Here is a 16,907-nt window from a genome sequence, read left to right on the forward strand (position 1 = left end):
CTCAGTTATCCCTTGGAGCATGTGAATCTTCATATAACAATGCTGGAAATGCCCCCAACATATGGAGCTGGGGTAGGGAGGATTGCTCAGTGCTGGCTGGCGTGTGCTGCAAGACAGCACTGTTCTCGTTTGGCACATCTGTTTGCTGTTTCACAAGCCATAAAAATACAACAATGGTGACTCCTCCTCAAAAATAAAAATTCAGGAAACAATTTTTACAGCACTGAGTTAATACAAAGAGCATTAGCGCTGCCCACAGCTAGCTGGAATTGATATTCTGTATGAATTATCAGAGGAGTTGGGTTTCTTACAGCTATGAACCTTCACCAGTTGTGCTGGGAGGTTGAGATTTGTTTAAGTGGGGGCTGAGATTAAACTTGAGCTACTGTTTTAATACTTCCAGGTTCTAAGAAGCAAAACACCTTTTATATTTCGAGATGGTACCTCTAGGACAAAATCTGAAAGGAAGTGGCACTGCTCATATTTCATCTGGATTTCATGGCATTTCTGGCCATATTTTTAGGTTAATTCCTAAAGGACAGTTTTAATCAGAATTAATGCAAGAATGCAGTCACAAAGTCATTACTTTGGAAGGAAGACAGCTAATTACAGAGCACAAGTATAGCGCAAGCAACCTTCTTTTTACATTTTAACTATACTCTTAACTCATGAACTATAAACCTATTAAGCTCAGCTATAAATGCTTTAGTATCTGATCCCAAACCAAGAAGAGTCTTTGTAGTCTTCTTAATAGCCATGGGAGAAGACTGATGAAAATTACACTGGTAATGTGTACGTGATTATTAGTGGCTTTTTTTTAAGCTTGCAAATTCTGTGTTCACCTGTGCACACCGTGCCTGCATCAACTCATTGTAGTGAAACAGGTAATTGTAGCCTGAGATTTACTGACAACATACCCAAAGGCTCTCAGATTTTCAAACTGGCTCACAAACCCTCTATTACCGTAACAACTGCTCACATCTGGGGTTTATACTGCTTTAAATAGGTAAGTCTCAACATAGTACTCTAGCAAACTGTCGCAAAAGCATTTCTTACTGCTATTTTCTTAAATAAAATGTTAAGTAGCAGAATCCCTATACTGAAAGCCTAAGTGGGCCCTTTGATTAAGAACAGTAGTCTGTAAAGAAGTTTTCCTTCACTTGCCTTTTCTCTGTAGTTTGCATGACTTCCACTGATAAGGTGGTTGATGAAAATACAGAACAGCTTTATTTCTTGTGCACATGATTTTGCATAAGTTGGTAACACCTTGCACATAATTCTCAAAATTTCAGCATACAATTCATCAGTGTGTAATTAGTGGTTGTCCTGTGGTAGTTTTTGTTCTAAGGAAATCCACTTCTGGTGAGTTTCAGAGCTGCTTAGACTGGGGACACTTTTATGCCTAAGCTTTGAAAAGTAAGAAAGTGAAGAAAACCACATAAAAGGAGATGTGACTCTGTATGCTTGCTGCCAAGCACAAGAAGAAAGCATTTCAGGACAGTCCACTTTTAGACACAAAATAATAAAAAGGTTACTGAAGCACTGGCTTTGACTTATCAAGCCAACAAATCTGGTAATAAAGATACATCAAAAGCTGTAAGAGTTTTGAATCTGGAAAAAGATCTCCTAAAATAACATCATGCATACTTAGCAGAGTTTGCAAACCCCTATGATGGGTGTGCTCGAGTTCCCCAGGGAAGAGGTAAGTTCTGTGCATCTCCAACACTTTGCTGTGTATTATGGTCTTCACTGTAAATCTTCATTAGTCAGCTTGCCACCTTTCTCTCTCTTCTCCAAAGTCAAACTCAGAAAGAGATGAGAGTTGGTGTAAACACAAGGCCTCTTTATTTTGTTTCAAGAGTACATGACTTCCCATTTAGCATGATCAAAACCAAGCAGAACAATGGAAATCGCATATACCATTTTTCCTAATACATTGCTCTTCCTTGAAATTATACAAGTACAACAGGAAGGATAAATTCAACAACATTAACTCCAGTTAGGCATTTTTCACAGACGAAAGAACCAGAGCCTACGCACAACAGGCAATGAGCAGACAAAACCAAGGACCAGAATCAGAAAAGCTTACTCCAGTGAGATGTGAACTCTCCTTTGGGGAAAGAAGGTTTGTCTTGAAGCAAGGGCTGCAAACTTCCTCAGCTAAGGAGTATGTGCAAGCGCTTTTTAAAAGCTTCATCAGCAAAAGCTGTTAAAGGAACACACAGCCCAGCTCGGAAGCCACAAGGCCAGACAGGACACAGAGATCAAAGCCTTCAGTTGTCACTAACACGACTCCCTTCTACTGAAGGCTTATCTCCAGGCAGTTTTTGTAGCTACATGCACCTAGGAGCACTTGACTAAGCAAAGCCTTTGGTGACTTAAGTGCAGATCAAGGTAAAACATTTTTATGTTTTTGTCAGCTGCTCACAGTTTATGTCCTGGTCTTGGCTGGGTTTACTTGTTACCAGCTGACTCAAGTCATTAAGCCAAATCACTGAGTCTAAGAGCTGTGCAAACACAGTAACATCTACCTGATGGGACAAACCTTTTGAGTTGAAGAGTTAGGCGGATGGGTGTAAGAGTGCCGTTTAGCCTTATCCTTCTCCCAGCTCCACTCATTCAGCATAGTTATTTTCAAACTAAAACCAAGTGTATGAGAAACCACAAACTAAAGCCAGAATTAAAGTGAATACGCACTTCCAAGTCCTGAGCAGGGGAGGAAGTGTGAGTCTAGGCATTACTATTGCATTCACTTCCACAGAAGTGACTGCCTCGGCAGAAGCCACAGGGGACCTCATTGGTTGGAGCACTCTCTGTTTCAGGGCATTTTCCAAGAAAGAATTTCCACTGAAATTTCCAGGAAACTGCCCTCCAAAAACTTTGCTCAGTCTTTTGAGAAAAACTAACGGGGGTTCTATTAACTTTACAGAACAGATTGTTGTTGATGTTACTGATGTCCTTTTGGCTTCCCAAGAATTGTTTTTGTTCCTGGTTTTTGTACAGAGAGCCTTACAGATGTCATTTGCTGGCTCCTCTGTTGAGAGAAGCACGAGTTGTTGCACATATAGCACAAGGGCTTAAAAACCCCTCAACTTTAAGCCAAAGTTCCTAGTACCTAAAAGTTCGCTATTACGTATACGCTCGTGTAATTTAAAACGTGCTGTGCTCTCTGCAGTGTGCTTAACTTCAAAACAATCTGATTTCGAAAACAGCTTGTTTTCAGTTACTCTAGTTGCACCAGATGCTTGTCTTCCTGTGTCGGACTCAGTCATCACTGCGCCACAAGGCATGTGACAGGGGACAACGTTTGGGGCATGCAGGAGCAGAGATTCTTCCCCAGGACCAGACTAGTTCAGTCTCTGACCTGGCCAATGCCAAATGTTTCATGGGACACATGGAGATAAGGCATAACGTGCCCTTGCATTAGGCTTCTTCTGGAGTTGTTACAGGTAATTTTCATTTAAATCTTGAAGTAGTGGTTGAGAGGTTGAAAAGTGTTAGATAATTATGCTATGATTAGCTACAATTATTTGCGCTTGTATTATTAAGCATGTTAAGTAACTGCTTTGGAAATCTGCTCAGTTGTTGGGCCTCAATTACTGTCAGAAGGAATGAGGTCTGTGATTTAACAGAACATTGCGTGAAAACATATCTTCTTTTCTGAGTATTTCCCACCTAAAACTTCACTGACATGTCATCTTGTTTTTATGAGTTTCTCTGATCTATCTTCTTTCTACATTGCATTATTTTGTATTCTGCTACCACCCTTTTCAAATCTCTTCTCAAATTCATTTTATTCTCCCCATCCTTTCTCAGATTTCCAAAATCCCTTAGCTTTTTTTTTAAATACCTTCTACTTGTACACTATCATTTTGGAGATGAGTTGACCATTGCTACACACAGAGCTGCAGATAAGGCAGCACCATTTATTCATACAAATCCAGTATTTTAAAAGCTGTCCACCTTATCGTCTGTTATGGATTGTTCCTGGAAATGCTTAAAACAATATTTTTAAACAGCTTGTCTGAGCAATGTTAATATCTTTTCCTTTTAAAACTGGGATATTCTTCAAAGAATTTGGGCTTTTTATTTTTCAAAACTTGCATATTCTTTTTACATGTATAATCAAGAATAGTTATATTCTCCTTTGCTCAGTAGAACAGTAGATATTTAGCAAGAATTATTACCTTTTGCTAATCTGCATTGCATAATCATGATTAAAATTAAAAAAAGCTATTTCTCTGTAAAAATTTTTAAATTAAAACATTACTATTCATGTTGGCTTTCATAAAGCCATTATAATATTTTCATTCATGAGTGTATAATCAGGCACAGACTTTTAAACAGGGTCATTTTAACATTTCTTTTTCTAACAGGAAGTCCACTTACAATACTGAAAATGTTCAGTACAGTAAACAAATACATTTTTTTCCCCTACAAAGCTTTCTGATTGCACAAAAACCACAGAATAAATATAAACATTAGGCCAAAGCAACATTTTAAAGTGCAGAACTCCACTTGCCACACATGAATAATTCAAATAACGCTGCATAATGCATAGGAGATACTTACTAGCATTTCATTAATAATCAAAACCTAAAGTGACACAATGAGATTAACATTTAACAGTAATTCAAATACATTCCATTTATAATAAATAACTGCTCACCTGAACATAGAGCACATTAACCGTATTGTCCCAACAAGCAAGCTTTCCACAAACGACCCTTTTTTTCCTTTGAATGGTGCGCTAACAATGAACATAAAGACACATTAAGAAACAAAGATCCTATCCACAATCTGGCAAGAGAACTAATGGGGAGTGACATCTGGAAAGAGTTGCATGTACATTTTTCCAGAAGTTTTAGCTTAAGTCAGTAGTGCTGTGTCAATTTATACTGACTGAAAATTATCCCCTTCTTTTTTTCCACTTACTCATCTCCCCTTAGTCTTTGGTTGCCTAATTTTTACTTTTTTTTTTTTTTTTTTTTTTTTAAGAGGGAGGAAGGGGGAAGGAGGTTGCTTTAATTTGTCTTCAGCTACTAAGTTCTGTGACAATGAGGATGGAGGGGAAATAGACCAAGTCCTAGCTTCTATTAGCATTTTGGGTTGAGACAGTAGTGCTGTTCTGAGGTGACTCCCCAACCACCCTCCCTTACTGAACCTTGTTTCAGTTTGCAGGGTGGTGTTGGTATACAAGGATTAAGTTTATTTTGGAGGAAACTACACTGGAGGCTCAGCTGCATGCCAAATATACTCCTGCCTCTAAAAGAGACATTAAGAGTCTGAGCCAAATATTTGGCCTGCTCCAAACTGCATATGCAGTGGGGACATCTATCCAAGGAAACAGACTACATGTAGTCTTAAGCTGCATATAGTGTAGAGGTACAAGTCTCAGCAGTAACTGCTTTCATCTACTGATCCTCCCCTACTGCACCAAGTATCCTGGCAATCTACACATAGCCAGAGAGTCCCAAGGACCAAAACTTCACAGTGGGATCCTTAGTCAGTCACTTCCCCAAAATTGCTTCAGAGAAGTTTGGCTACTACATCCTCTGTATCTCCTAAACCCTCAAAATTTCTGTGCATAAGCCATCTGCCACTGAACAAGCTTTTGGGACTACCTGGGAGGACCCCACTTCAACTTTTTTTCTGGCATTACAGTCTTTCTCCATTCAATTCTATTTAAGATGCTGCTGTTGAAAGTACTTCCCAATTTATTTGTTACATTAATTCCTCCACGGGCTTCCTCTCACGTCAAATTCAGGCTTCTTTCCTTTACCCCTAGGCACCTCAGCATTTAGTGTAATGCTATCCATCTCGGTCCTCACTTGGGCATTGCTGGGTGTTACAGGACCCCACGGCACTACCTGCAGGCAGAGCTCCTCCTCCAGCTGAGATTCTTTAAAAGTTGATTTTCTGTTTCTAAGTCTGGGTAGTGTCTGAGTACTAGACACTAGTAAAGCTATAATCAAAAGGCTGAGCTCTTACCTTGTGCCTGAATTTAACAAGAACCAAACTGCTCGTGACACAGCCGATATTCAGATACAAAGCTCATTGGCAGCAGTTATCCTAGGGAGTCTCTGTGTAACTGGGCCAGCAGTATACAGCTGAACTTGTAAAAGTTTTTCTGCATTCCCAGTTTGCAAATAAGCAACCCCTCCTCCCCTACAAATCTTTTAAGAAGAAATGCTGAATCCCATTATTAACAACACTACAAAATAGAGAGAAAACAATGAAGCCAGAGACAGTTAAGACTACCACTAAAATGAAAGCGTTGATTTAATTCATAGCTCTGGAAGCGAAGAAGTAGGGCACAAACATACATTGTACACAAGGCTGTGTAATCTTTCTCTGCCCCAGAAAACATTCTTGCAGGAAAGCCAAAGCTGAAAACCATGCAACTCCCTAAAAATAGTTTCAAACAGTAACTGGGAGGATTAAAACATGTGTCTCACAGATCTTTGGTTTTGGAACATGAAATTTGGTCAATTAAATTCATGTCAAAATTCATGAGGAAAAATGCTCCCTGAATCAGGAAACCAAGTTAAAGAGCTGAAGATTGTATTTGCCAAGCAAGTGTGCTACTGTGTAGGTGATTGGGACACATGAAAAACAAAATGGTTAGGAAAACACCCTGATGGAATGTGGAAATCTTAATCCTTAAATCTTGATTCCTAAAGCCTTAGGAGTCATTGAACATAAGGGATACGAAGGCTGTACCTCCGCAAGCACATGGCAAGGTGCAATGCCCTGTGAAGGCGCCTGAGCTAGCTCTCAATGAGCAAGCCGCGCAGCTGCACTCGGGTGGTGTCTGCAAGCCAATATCCCCTGCCGTTCAGTAGAGCTACTTGGCTTCGGCAGTAAAACCACACCGAAAAGACTGTACTGCTTTAAGTGCCCAAGCTAGCTTTTACACTTCCACTTGACGCTATACTGTCTCAGGTAGGTGTAACCACAATGGTACGTAAGCTCTGAAAATGCTTGTAAAATCAGAAAGTTATCAGTGATGTTGGGCGAAGCACTCCCTCAGAAGTAGACATGGCGTGAGACTTTGGTGCAGTGACCTCCCTTGTTATGTGAACAGAGGGAAGACCTGTGCTTTTGTATCGCCAGGCAGTGTGATAAAAGCATGAAACAAAGCTTAGTGAAATCAAAGGAGTTTGAAGCAGGCCTTAAAACCCTATTCAACGCATGTTTATAGTAACTCAATACGATATTGTCTCTATTGACGCTGAAATTAAAGCTTACACCCTTTGTGTTGCAAAAAACATAATAAAGAAACAAGAAGCAACTCCTTTCTGAAACTAATCTCAAAAAAAAGTCTCCGATAAAAAGTAGGGAAATACGCTTTTTAAGAAAGGAAGTTGCACAGATTTCCAAAAAAAAGGGCACATTTTTAACCTGGAATTGTACAGGGCTGGAATTATGGTTGCGACATTGAAAGACACAAAAGAGCACGTTAAAGCTGAGCTGCTTTTTCCAGTGATGATTTCCACCTCAAGTCAAAGGTAGGAATGGCCAGAAATAGCCCATTTCTCTTGGATTTTTTTAAAACCCACTCTCTTCCTTTACAGAAAGGAGAAGGGACATCGTATCATCCTGCCTGAACAGTCGGGAGCAAATGAGCTTGGGAAGGTTCTGCAGGAGGCTGAACTAGATGAAGCACTCCCTCTAGCACTCCAGAAAAACTTCTTCGTTTGTTTGCCATTGAGTAGCCTGCTCAGATACCCTAGCGCCTGCTTCTAATTTAAGACAAGGTTCACTCAGCTGTCGCTCAGCTGAAGGTAATTCAGTGGAGTGGGTGGAAGATCAGGCTGACCACTTCTAGACTTAGGAACAAAATCTGCGGAAATGCAGTTTCAGCTGACAGCATCACAGAACAATGCAGCCCTTCCGCTCTCCCAGCCCATCTCCCTGTGACTAATGCCCCGTTTCTTATTTGGTTCTTCCACCAGTTCTCTTCTGTCTGACTACGAATGACAAATCTGAACTCTTTGATAATAAGGACCCTTATTTATTTATAAATACACACTTCTTATCTAATTTCTCTTAAAAAAATAATGTTTTAAATGAAATAATTACTTTAAAAAAAATAAGCTCCTAAAGAAAACTGAAAAACGTTCTAAATGCCCCAGAATGCCACTGATTTTTCCATACCTGGTGATAATATTACAGAACTTGCATTCTTCCGTGATATTCATTATCTGCAAAATCAATTCACTAGCACTGGCTTTTTTTAAATTCAGATGCATTATAGATAATGAGAGTCTCATTGCTCTTTGTAATGCTTCCTACACAATTATTAAAAGGAACAGCAGGTGTCCTCTTTAATTAAGGTATTTACCAAATCCCTCATCAATGCACACATGCTATTTTTACAGAGATGTTTAAATACCTGTTTCCTCTAGAACTGTGACAATTTTGGTAAAATAATTCTTGAAAGGTCTAACAAAATTTCTAATGTTTGCAAGTTTTAAAACACTAAACAAAAATGAGGTGTCATTCCTGATGATCAGGCACTGTGTTTAATCAATCTTTTCCAAATCAGATGCAGAATGATCAGTAGAGTATTTTGCAAAAGTGAAATGGATTTATACTGAACTTGAAAAAGGAACCACTTGCTTTCCAGCCACATACACTTCAGAAATATTCCGATCATCACCTGAAATAACACGGTAAAAACAGAGATTTGCACATAAATCTATGCACTGATTTAATTAATGAAAATTATGTAATCCACAAAATCAGTTTTGGAATACATCATTTGCAGTGACTGTTTCCTAGGACTGAGAAAGTTTATTTGGAGAGAAATAGTCAGGGCTACCACAAAGATCAATGGAAGTTTAAACTATACATACTTTTTTGAAAAAATGAACATAGCATTCCTCTGCTGCAATGGTGTCATGGGTTTTCTACACATTTAGTAGATTAAAACCCTGAAAATATTATATATCTGCACAGAAGATGCATTATTGCACAGTATCTGAACTAACTCAGGTACCAGGCAGCAGTAAATTGGTTTGCCTCAGCCAGCTTCTCAAAAAGGCAAAAGCTTAATTAGAGAATGACACAAACATGGCCAGACCTAACACCAGTTACCTCTACATAACTACATAATGGGCAGCACAGGTCTTAGTCCAGATGATGCCCAATAAAGGACATCTATTCTCTTAGGGGAGTAAGACTGTTTGGGTTGGGTTTTGTTTGTTTTAAAGGCCATCTTTTTTGTTTGGGAGTAAAAAAACCACAATGGCAACTGGTCTGCAGAAGTTCTCCTGAGCTGAACTTGTTCTGAACTGGTGATTAGCATGCCAGTGTTACTTTACTGTGAAATATGATTTAGCTCATACTGTAGATAAAGGTAGGTGTGGTAATAAATCTGACAAACTTAGTGCAGCTGATCATGTTAAACTGACTATTTAACTATGTCGCAAAGAACAAAAGTTAAACCACTTAATTCTCACTCAGTATTTACAAAGAAATATTAATAAATGTAAGTAAGTGTATATTTAATTAATGTAAATAAATATTAATATTAATAGAGACATATAAATATTTATATACAATGTAAATAAATAGATTTAATTACTGTAAACAAATGTATATTTAATTATGATAAATAAATTTATTATTAACTTCCACATTAATTTAGGCAATTTTTGATGTATGAAATAACAAGAGAATTTTATGTGGGCTGAGAATCAGAACATACCTAGATACAGGAACTTCTGGACAGTGTCCTATAAAAAAATGGGAGAAAACCGAATTCAGAAAGCAGTATCTGCTATCCCAGATCATAATTATTTGAAGCTTTATCAACTGAAAGAATTGATAAAAATAGTTTTCCCTATTTTTATTTCCCTATAAATATTCCTACTAACAGTAAAATCAAAACTTAATTTGCATGTTTTCCCATAAATAACTTTCAGTAAGGAGGCTGCATATCTCAGGAAGAAAACACTGCACAAGTCTGATGGTATAAACAAATATATGCCTAAAACACTATACTTCCCCTTCCTCTTTTTTAGAGTTCTCAAATTCATTTAGAGAACTAGAGAACTAGAGTTCTCAAGTTCTCAATTTATTCAAAAATAAGTTGGTCTTATTGAAAAATAAGACAAACTTCTAAGCATTTTTCATGTCCTAAGAACTGCTAACTTAGCTAAAAAAGTTTAGACTTAAACAGGAAAATATTTTTCCAGAATTATTTGAATTAGGAAGAAGATTTAAAACTTAAAGAATTTAATCTAATCCAGATTATTGTGTCTGAGACAGATTAAGGAACAATTACCTCACCACTTATGCCTACATTTCTAAGTAAATGGTGACATTCAGAATAGAGGCGGCGATAGACAGTCTGGCCACATCAATAAATTCAAGTAACTGTTGTTCATTGCCTTTTTTAATCATAAAAGGTTTTTGTATGAGAAGGTGTGCCCATTGCATAATGCAAATACTGCTTATATGTTTGCATAAAAACTGTGCTTTCAACTCAAATTAGCTATCTTGAATTCTTGCTTAAATTTACAATAGCAGTGCAGTCAAGGCAACCTAGCCTTTGTCTGGGAACAGGTTGCCATTTTTGAGTTTGAACTCAACGTGTTAAACTAAATTGCTTTTTCTTGGCTGCCATTTGTCACTGCAAATAGCTAACTCTAATTGTCAGCTTGGGCTAATAAAACATGCATTAAAAATGTTACATGCATGTTTGCTCGTGGGGATATGGAACTGTCACTGAGGACAGCAATATTCTAAAAAAAACCAACCACTGAACCTCTTGCACTGAAACACAGACAGCAGTGGTGTAGTACACCTGATTCCTGTTACTGGAATAATCCTCAAGAGACTTATTCTGGCTCTGTCATGGACCTTCCCCACATCATTTCCCGTAATTTTTTTGACCATTAATCCTTTTCTGATTACCTCAAAATTATCAGCAGAGAACAAGTCAAAAGGGCTGTCTGAAGCCTTCGTGTTGATTAGCAGTGCATCAAATTCTTTGCCAACCTCAAAGTTTCCAATCACGTCATCTAGTCCTAGAGCTAAGGAAGAAAATAAGCTCATAAACACATCTTCAACACAAGCCTCTTTCCACCATGTGGAAGCACCTGGCAACTTACTTGAGATGTTCATAAGAAAAACTATGAGAATTTAGATGATTACAAGGAAAAACATGAAAGCAAATTCAACAGTGAGTATGTTAGCATCTGAGTTCTTAAGCAACTTCTCAGTAGAAATGTATATTTTGATGAACTTCTGAAGGGCATCTGTTAAAGGTAAAAGAAATCTAAAAAACAATTTGAACTCCTCTTTTGGTTTTTGTTCTTTGAATGTTCTCCATTGATTGTGTGTCATTGCAGATCTGATGCATAGGCCACAAACTGTTTAAAGTGGAATAACAATCGTTTACATTGCAAAAATGTTAAAGCTCCAAAGGGGGCAATGAAATGAAGTCAGAGAAACAGTGAAGTATATAATAATACTAACCTTGCTAAGGCAGTATTAGATTTAATTGTTTAAACAGTTTAAGCAACTTTGACAGGTTGTATAGGCCTATTACAATAGTAACATATAACAATATGGTAATAAAAGGTGTGCAGAGAGGATAACTAAGGGTAATTAGCAGGAACAAAGAACAATATGGTGTGGAAAAGAAACCTTATAGCCAGATCTGAAGGTCTGATACCCACTTGTAAGGCTTGTCTTGTGGTCTATTATTTAGCTTTGTTATTTCAAAGCTTCATTACAACCTCTGGTTCTCAGATCCACCAGCACTGAAAATCTACAGTTTCATCTTCAGCAACTGGGTGCTTGCAAGTGCTTAGAATACCTAAAGAGAGGCCTTTGTGTCTCCTTGGAAATGGTTTAGGATAGTTTTAAGTTGTACAAAGTATTTGTGTATTAAATCAACTTTTACAATACTCTGGAGTTAAACTACGTTATCAAAGGGGATAATATCTGCAAATAATTTGTTCACTTGTTTTCAGATTGCTCCTGTCCAACAAAGGAAATTCAGCCTTCAGTGAAGTTTATGTGTGGCAGCAACTTCACAACACCTTAAAGATGTTTAAACTCCTCCAAATGGTGAAACATTTTGACAACCTATGAGTTTCAACTAAAACGATCTCATATTCCTTCAGGTTTGTGAGCAGAATGCAATTTTTAGATTAAACACAAGAGGGTGACAAGTGTTTAGGAGTCTCAGTAAAGCAAATTATTGCAACAAAGAATTGCTCATTTAAATTTCCACAAACTGTACTTGTCCAGGCTACTGGAAGCTTGTACGAGTAATTTATATTCTACCCTTGAAAGTGATTCAGTAAGGATAAAACAGCTCAAAACCAACATATAAAATAAACACATTACTAAGTAAACCTAAGAACCCAGATAAAACAAGTGCAAGAGTAGCTGGGAAGGGAAACCATGTATGAGTTCGGGATTTTTATAAGTTTTCCTTTCCATATCTCAGCTAGTTTATTCTTACCTTTTATGAGAACAGTATATATTGTGGGAAAAAGACCTCTCCTCTTTTGTCCCCTGCCCATTTCCTGTCTATCTCCCCATTATACCCTCCAGAAATTCAAATACAGTCCAGAGTCATTACAACTTTCAAACTTCCGTTAATAGTTCCCAATGGTGTTTTCTGACAACTACAGAAATGTTACACTGAAAAGACTTGGGACAAGTTCTTTAGCAGGTAGTGAGCTCATTTCTGCTAACTGAAATAGTAATAAATTTTTACTTATGTGTGGATTTGCTCTCTGCTAAATCATACGAGTTCCACTAAAACTTTGCTAATTGTATAAATCAGTATGTGCATACTGATCATGACAAAACATACCAGTGAACCAGAACAACTGATATACTATATGACTATATTCTGCAGATGCAACTGTGTCTTAAACAACCATGGTGCATATCCTGTTTAAGCTTTGTGCTTTTCTCTGACTGAGGAATGATTTGCATGATGTTTTGATTTGCTGTAAAGACAGTGACAAACTGCCTCACTGAGAGCTCAAAAAGCAGAAACAAAATTAGAAACTGATGACAAACAGGATGCATGATTTTATACTAATTGCACAGCTTTTTCCTCTCAGTGTTGGCCGCTGAGAAAAACAAGTGTTTCCAATTGGTGTGATAAACATACAAGCACTAATGATTAAGAAGTCTGAGGATATTTGCAAAGAAAATGTACAACCCTGAAAAATCATTAAGATTCTATTATTAAACTCTCAACATCAATACGAATAATCTTCTGTAATGAGCCTAGTATGGGTATGAGAGACTGAAGGATATCTCTGTCCAGCAGATACCGTTTCAGGTATCTTCACTCCAGCACCAGAAAATCTGTGAATTCAGCCACCTTTTAAAGACAGGGAGACATAATATCAAAAAGACCTGTAGTTCTCTGTATACATCCTAAAGAAATTTCTTCTTACCTTGGCTTCCTCCTAGAGTGGCTAGTTGAAATGCTTCTTCAAGAGTTAGTCCTGTTTCATTCACTTTATTGATCTGAAGGCTATTAGATGCCATCATTGTTTTCCTGATGGCATCAAGCATAGAAGCCGAATATCCACCGGCAACATCTAGAAGGGATCAGACTCTTAGAAACAAGCTTTGGGAATAATTCTCTGGGTTAAATTTTTATGAGCTTTAACTAAATGTTATGAAGTGGCAGATGCGGTAAACACAAAAAGTTTTACTGCTAAGTGCTGTCTCTGAATGTATCATTCCTAAAATAGGTGCTCTCACATACAAAGTCAGGTAAATAGAACACAACACAGAATAACAGAAACCTGACAAGTTGTTGTTGAAGCACTGTTTACTGTCACAACAGGAACAAAACTTTCTTCATTCATTTTTTATTTTCTTTTTAAACACTTTTGGACCAGCTCTCAATTTCAGAGCTCTAGACTTCATTACTCTAGAAGTAGTGGGAAAAAAAGCAGGTCCATAAGTTGGAGGCATGCTGACTTTTAAATAAGAACAAGTAGGCATGTTTTTGGATCTCTCAATGGTTTCCAAAAGAAATCTTTTTTACAGAAAACTACTAACCTGTGCCAAGACCAAGCTTCACGTTGTGTTTCAGGACCTTTTGCACATTTAAGACACCGCTGCGCAACCTGGATTGGAAGAAGAAACGTGTTCTGAGTGATACATGCAGAGAAAGCTCAGGAAGAGTAGGGCTGCAGAGCCGTTCCATGACAAAGGCTCTCAGAACGTGTGCAATAGATGGGGTTTATTAAACTGGGATGGAGCATTTGCATCCCCTCATCTGAAAGATGGGGTTTAATCACTAAAAATAAAGGCAGTTTTTCTCAATTAAAAACTCCCACAGTTTTACAATTATCTGCTGAAAACGAGCTCTCAATATACCTGCGAGAAAACCCAAACATGATGTAATGTATATTCCGGAGGGTGGGAGGTCATTTCATGAGCTCCAGTAAGTCATCACAAACAAGATATTGATTATGTTAAAGGCAAAATGACTGTTAACATTTAGTACAGTATCCTGGCTGCATAACATACAGTATCTCATTTCTGCTTAATAGAAAGAAGACTATATAGACCATTCCCATTTCCCCAAAACATGTGCATACTTTGGGGGGAAGGGAGATGGCCTGGATCTGCCATTGATAGAACAGACTATGTGAACAACAGCTTTATTTAATTGTACACCATTCTTTTTTTTCTTTTTCTTTTTTTTAACTTACGAAAAATTAGAATTGGGGCAATGTGAAATTGCAGCTCCACGAAGACTGAAAAGTTTCAGCTCTTCTTCAGAAAGATAACAGGCGTGAGCCATCACTGTCTAAAGAAAAACAGAATCACCAATTTATTCAATATTGCATTTACTTTAGTGCCTGTGATTTTTGCTGCACTGCTTTTAATAGCCAAAAGGACACCTGTTACCATCAAGGGAAGTTAATGCACTTCTCGAACGAAGCTCTTGAAATCCACAGCCAAGAAACTCTCCTTAACTTCAGTATGCCTGACATATCGCTCTCTCAACTTTTTTGCCTTTATTAATGTAAGAAGATAGGATGCTGAGTCTTGCAGTGACTGCTGTGACCTAAGAGCTTCAAGGAACAAAAGTAAGAATTCCCCAGTCGCCCTAGCACTGTAGTAACCTTACGGTTTATATTTTGTAGCTAACACAGAGATTAAGTACTGGGGCTAGGAGTACTTCAGATACAATGGAAGATGTATGTACTCTTAGCATGTTTCCCATTGTCTCTCTAAAGGTTTGCAGCAGGTAGATATATATATATATATATGGAATATTCTTTAATTAAAATAATCTAATTTGTTATGCAACTGATTAATGACTTTTCTTTCTCGTCCTACGTAGCTGACTTTAAAAATAAGTTCACGAGCAGTATACACAAAACATAGAAGTATAGGATAGTATCATTTAATAGGACATAAACAAATTATTCCCAGACAAATCTACCTGGAATTACCTCATATGCTAAATGCCCACTCAAAGAGAAGAGCAAGAGCTCTGTTAAGCCTTGCAATCCGCTGATAAAAATGAGAACGGCACAGGGACTGTTTCCACTGAGCATCTCCTAATAGCACTGTACCCTTGCCGTCTCTACTCATCAAGCTCAAATGTAACTGAAAATGCAATGATAATAGCCACATCTTAAGGACATACATATGGTAGCTGCTGAACCATATCTCCGCTGATCTGTACTTCTTTTTAAAAAGAAGGAAATATTTCAGCCACAGCTCTGAAAAACATACTTTTAAAACATTAAAAAAAATTTAATTTGATATCTTAGTTTTGGTGGTTGGGGAGGGGGGAATGTCTGCGGTTTTGTTATGCTTGTGTTTAACAGAATGCTTCCCCAAACAACCAGGAGCCTGGCGCCAGAAAGCCCTGGTAACCCTGATTTTCAGTGACCATTTTCAGTGCTGTGCATATAAAAGTCTGACAGAATTAAGACCTATGTTTTTGCAGCACTAATATTCTCTTTAGTACGCTGACGCAACAAATCAGTGTGCATAGGACTGTGCGAGAGAACAAAAGTTAATATAGTGTAAGCTCTTGAAATCAACAGGCAAGAAACTCTCTTTAACTTAAGTACTACTTAAGTAGGTACTTAAGTAGTCAATATCGATTTCTTAGGTAAAAAGGACTGCAAATAAGTAATTTACTGGGTAAATAAGTAATTTACTAACACAGAAATGGGAGTTCAATAGCTAATTCCCAAGGAGTTCCCAGCTGCCCTTTCTTGCCTCTGAAAATTCTCTCCTAAAATTTTAAATCAATTTGACTGATGCTTAAGCGCTCTGACTTTAGTTATGCTGTTCATATTCATTCTTGCATGAGGTCTCCACTATCTAATAAGGCGTGTCCTGGCACTCCAGCCTGTTCTTAGTGTGGGCTGGTGTCAGATTGCTTGCATTCATCTCACCAGCATAAAGCTTTAATGAATTTCAACTCTTCACGCCACTGTGCCTCTCAATACTTGGTAAAATCAGTGCTTTTGGACAGGCAGAACAGTAAAGTGTACCTGTCTGCATGTGAGGTTCACACACAGAACACAACAGGACAAGCTGCTTTTCTGTAGGAAATTGCCAAAAAATGAAGTTGGTCCTACCATAACACTATAGAACAAATCTTCAGGCAAAACCAGTGTGCAAGAACATTGTAATATAAGGATAACTGGGTACTACCCAAGAATTACCAACTTCTACAACATCAGCTTTACCTAGTCTCCTTCTGATCCCATTGCCCCAATTTTCTTTGGAGCCCTTGGAAAATGGATCAGGGGGCATAAAATACCTTTACTTTTCATCTCCCCTAAAATGCTTAGGAAAAGTGTGGGCTTGTCTAAAGTTCCAATGCCTTGACCAACCTGTGCAACAGAGAACATAAAACCAATTTACTTTCC

The 16,907-nt window shown here is 37.9% G+C and overlaps 1 protein-coding gene across 1 annotated transcript in view; it reads right to left on the reverse strand.

Moving 5' to 3' along the window:
• Positions 1–1,826: 1,826 nt before the first annotated feature.
• GDA (guanine deaminase) overlaps positions 1,827–16,907 on the reverse strand; it is a 32,867-nt gene continuing 17,786 nt past the window's right edge. The window contains exons 9-14 of the mRNA XM_075527206.1: positions 14,718–14,815; positions 14,059–14,126; positions 13,443–13,589; positions 10,927–11,045; positions 9,716–9,743; positions 1,827–8,665 (exon numbers count right to left, since the gene is read on the reverse strand). Coding sequence (XP_075383321.1) covers positions 8,595–8,665; positions 9,716–9,743; positions 10,927–11,045; positions 13,443–13,589; positions 14,059–14,126; positions 14,718–14,815 — 531 coding nt within the window. The 3' untranslated portion in view covers positions 1,827–8,594. The remainder of the gene's footprint in view (positions 8,666–9,715; positions 9,744–10,926; positions 11,046–13,442; positions 13,590–14,058; positions 14,127–14,717; positions 14,816–16,907) is intronic.

This window comes from Mycteria americana, chromosome Z (genome assembly GCF_035582795.1).
Source record: "Mycteria americana isolate JAX WOST 10 ecotype Jacksonville Zoo and Gardens chromosome Z, USCA_MyAme_1.0, whole genome shotgun sequence".
Classification (NCBI taxonomy): domain Eukaryota; kingdom Metazoa; phylum Chordata; class Aves; order Ciconiiformes; family Ciconiidae; genus Mycteria; species Mycteria americana.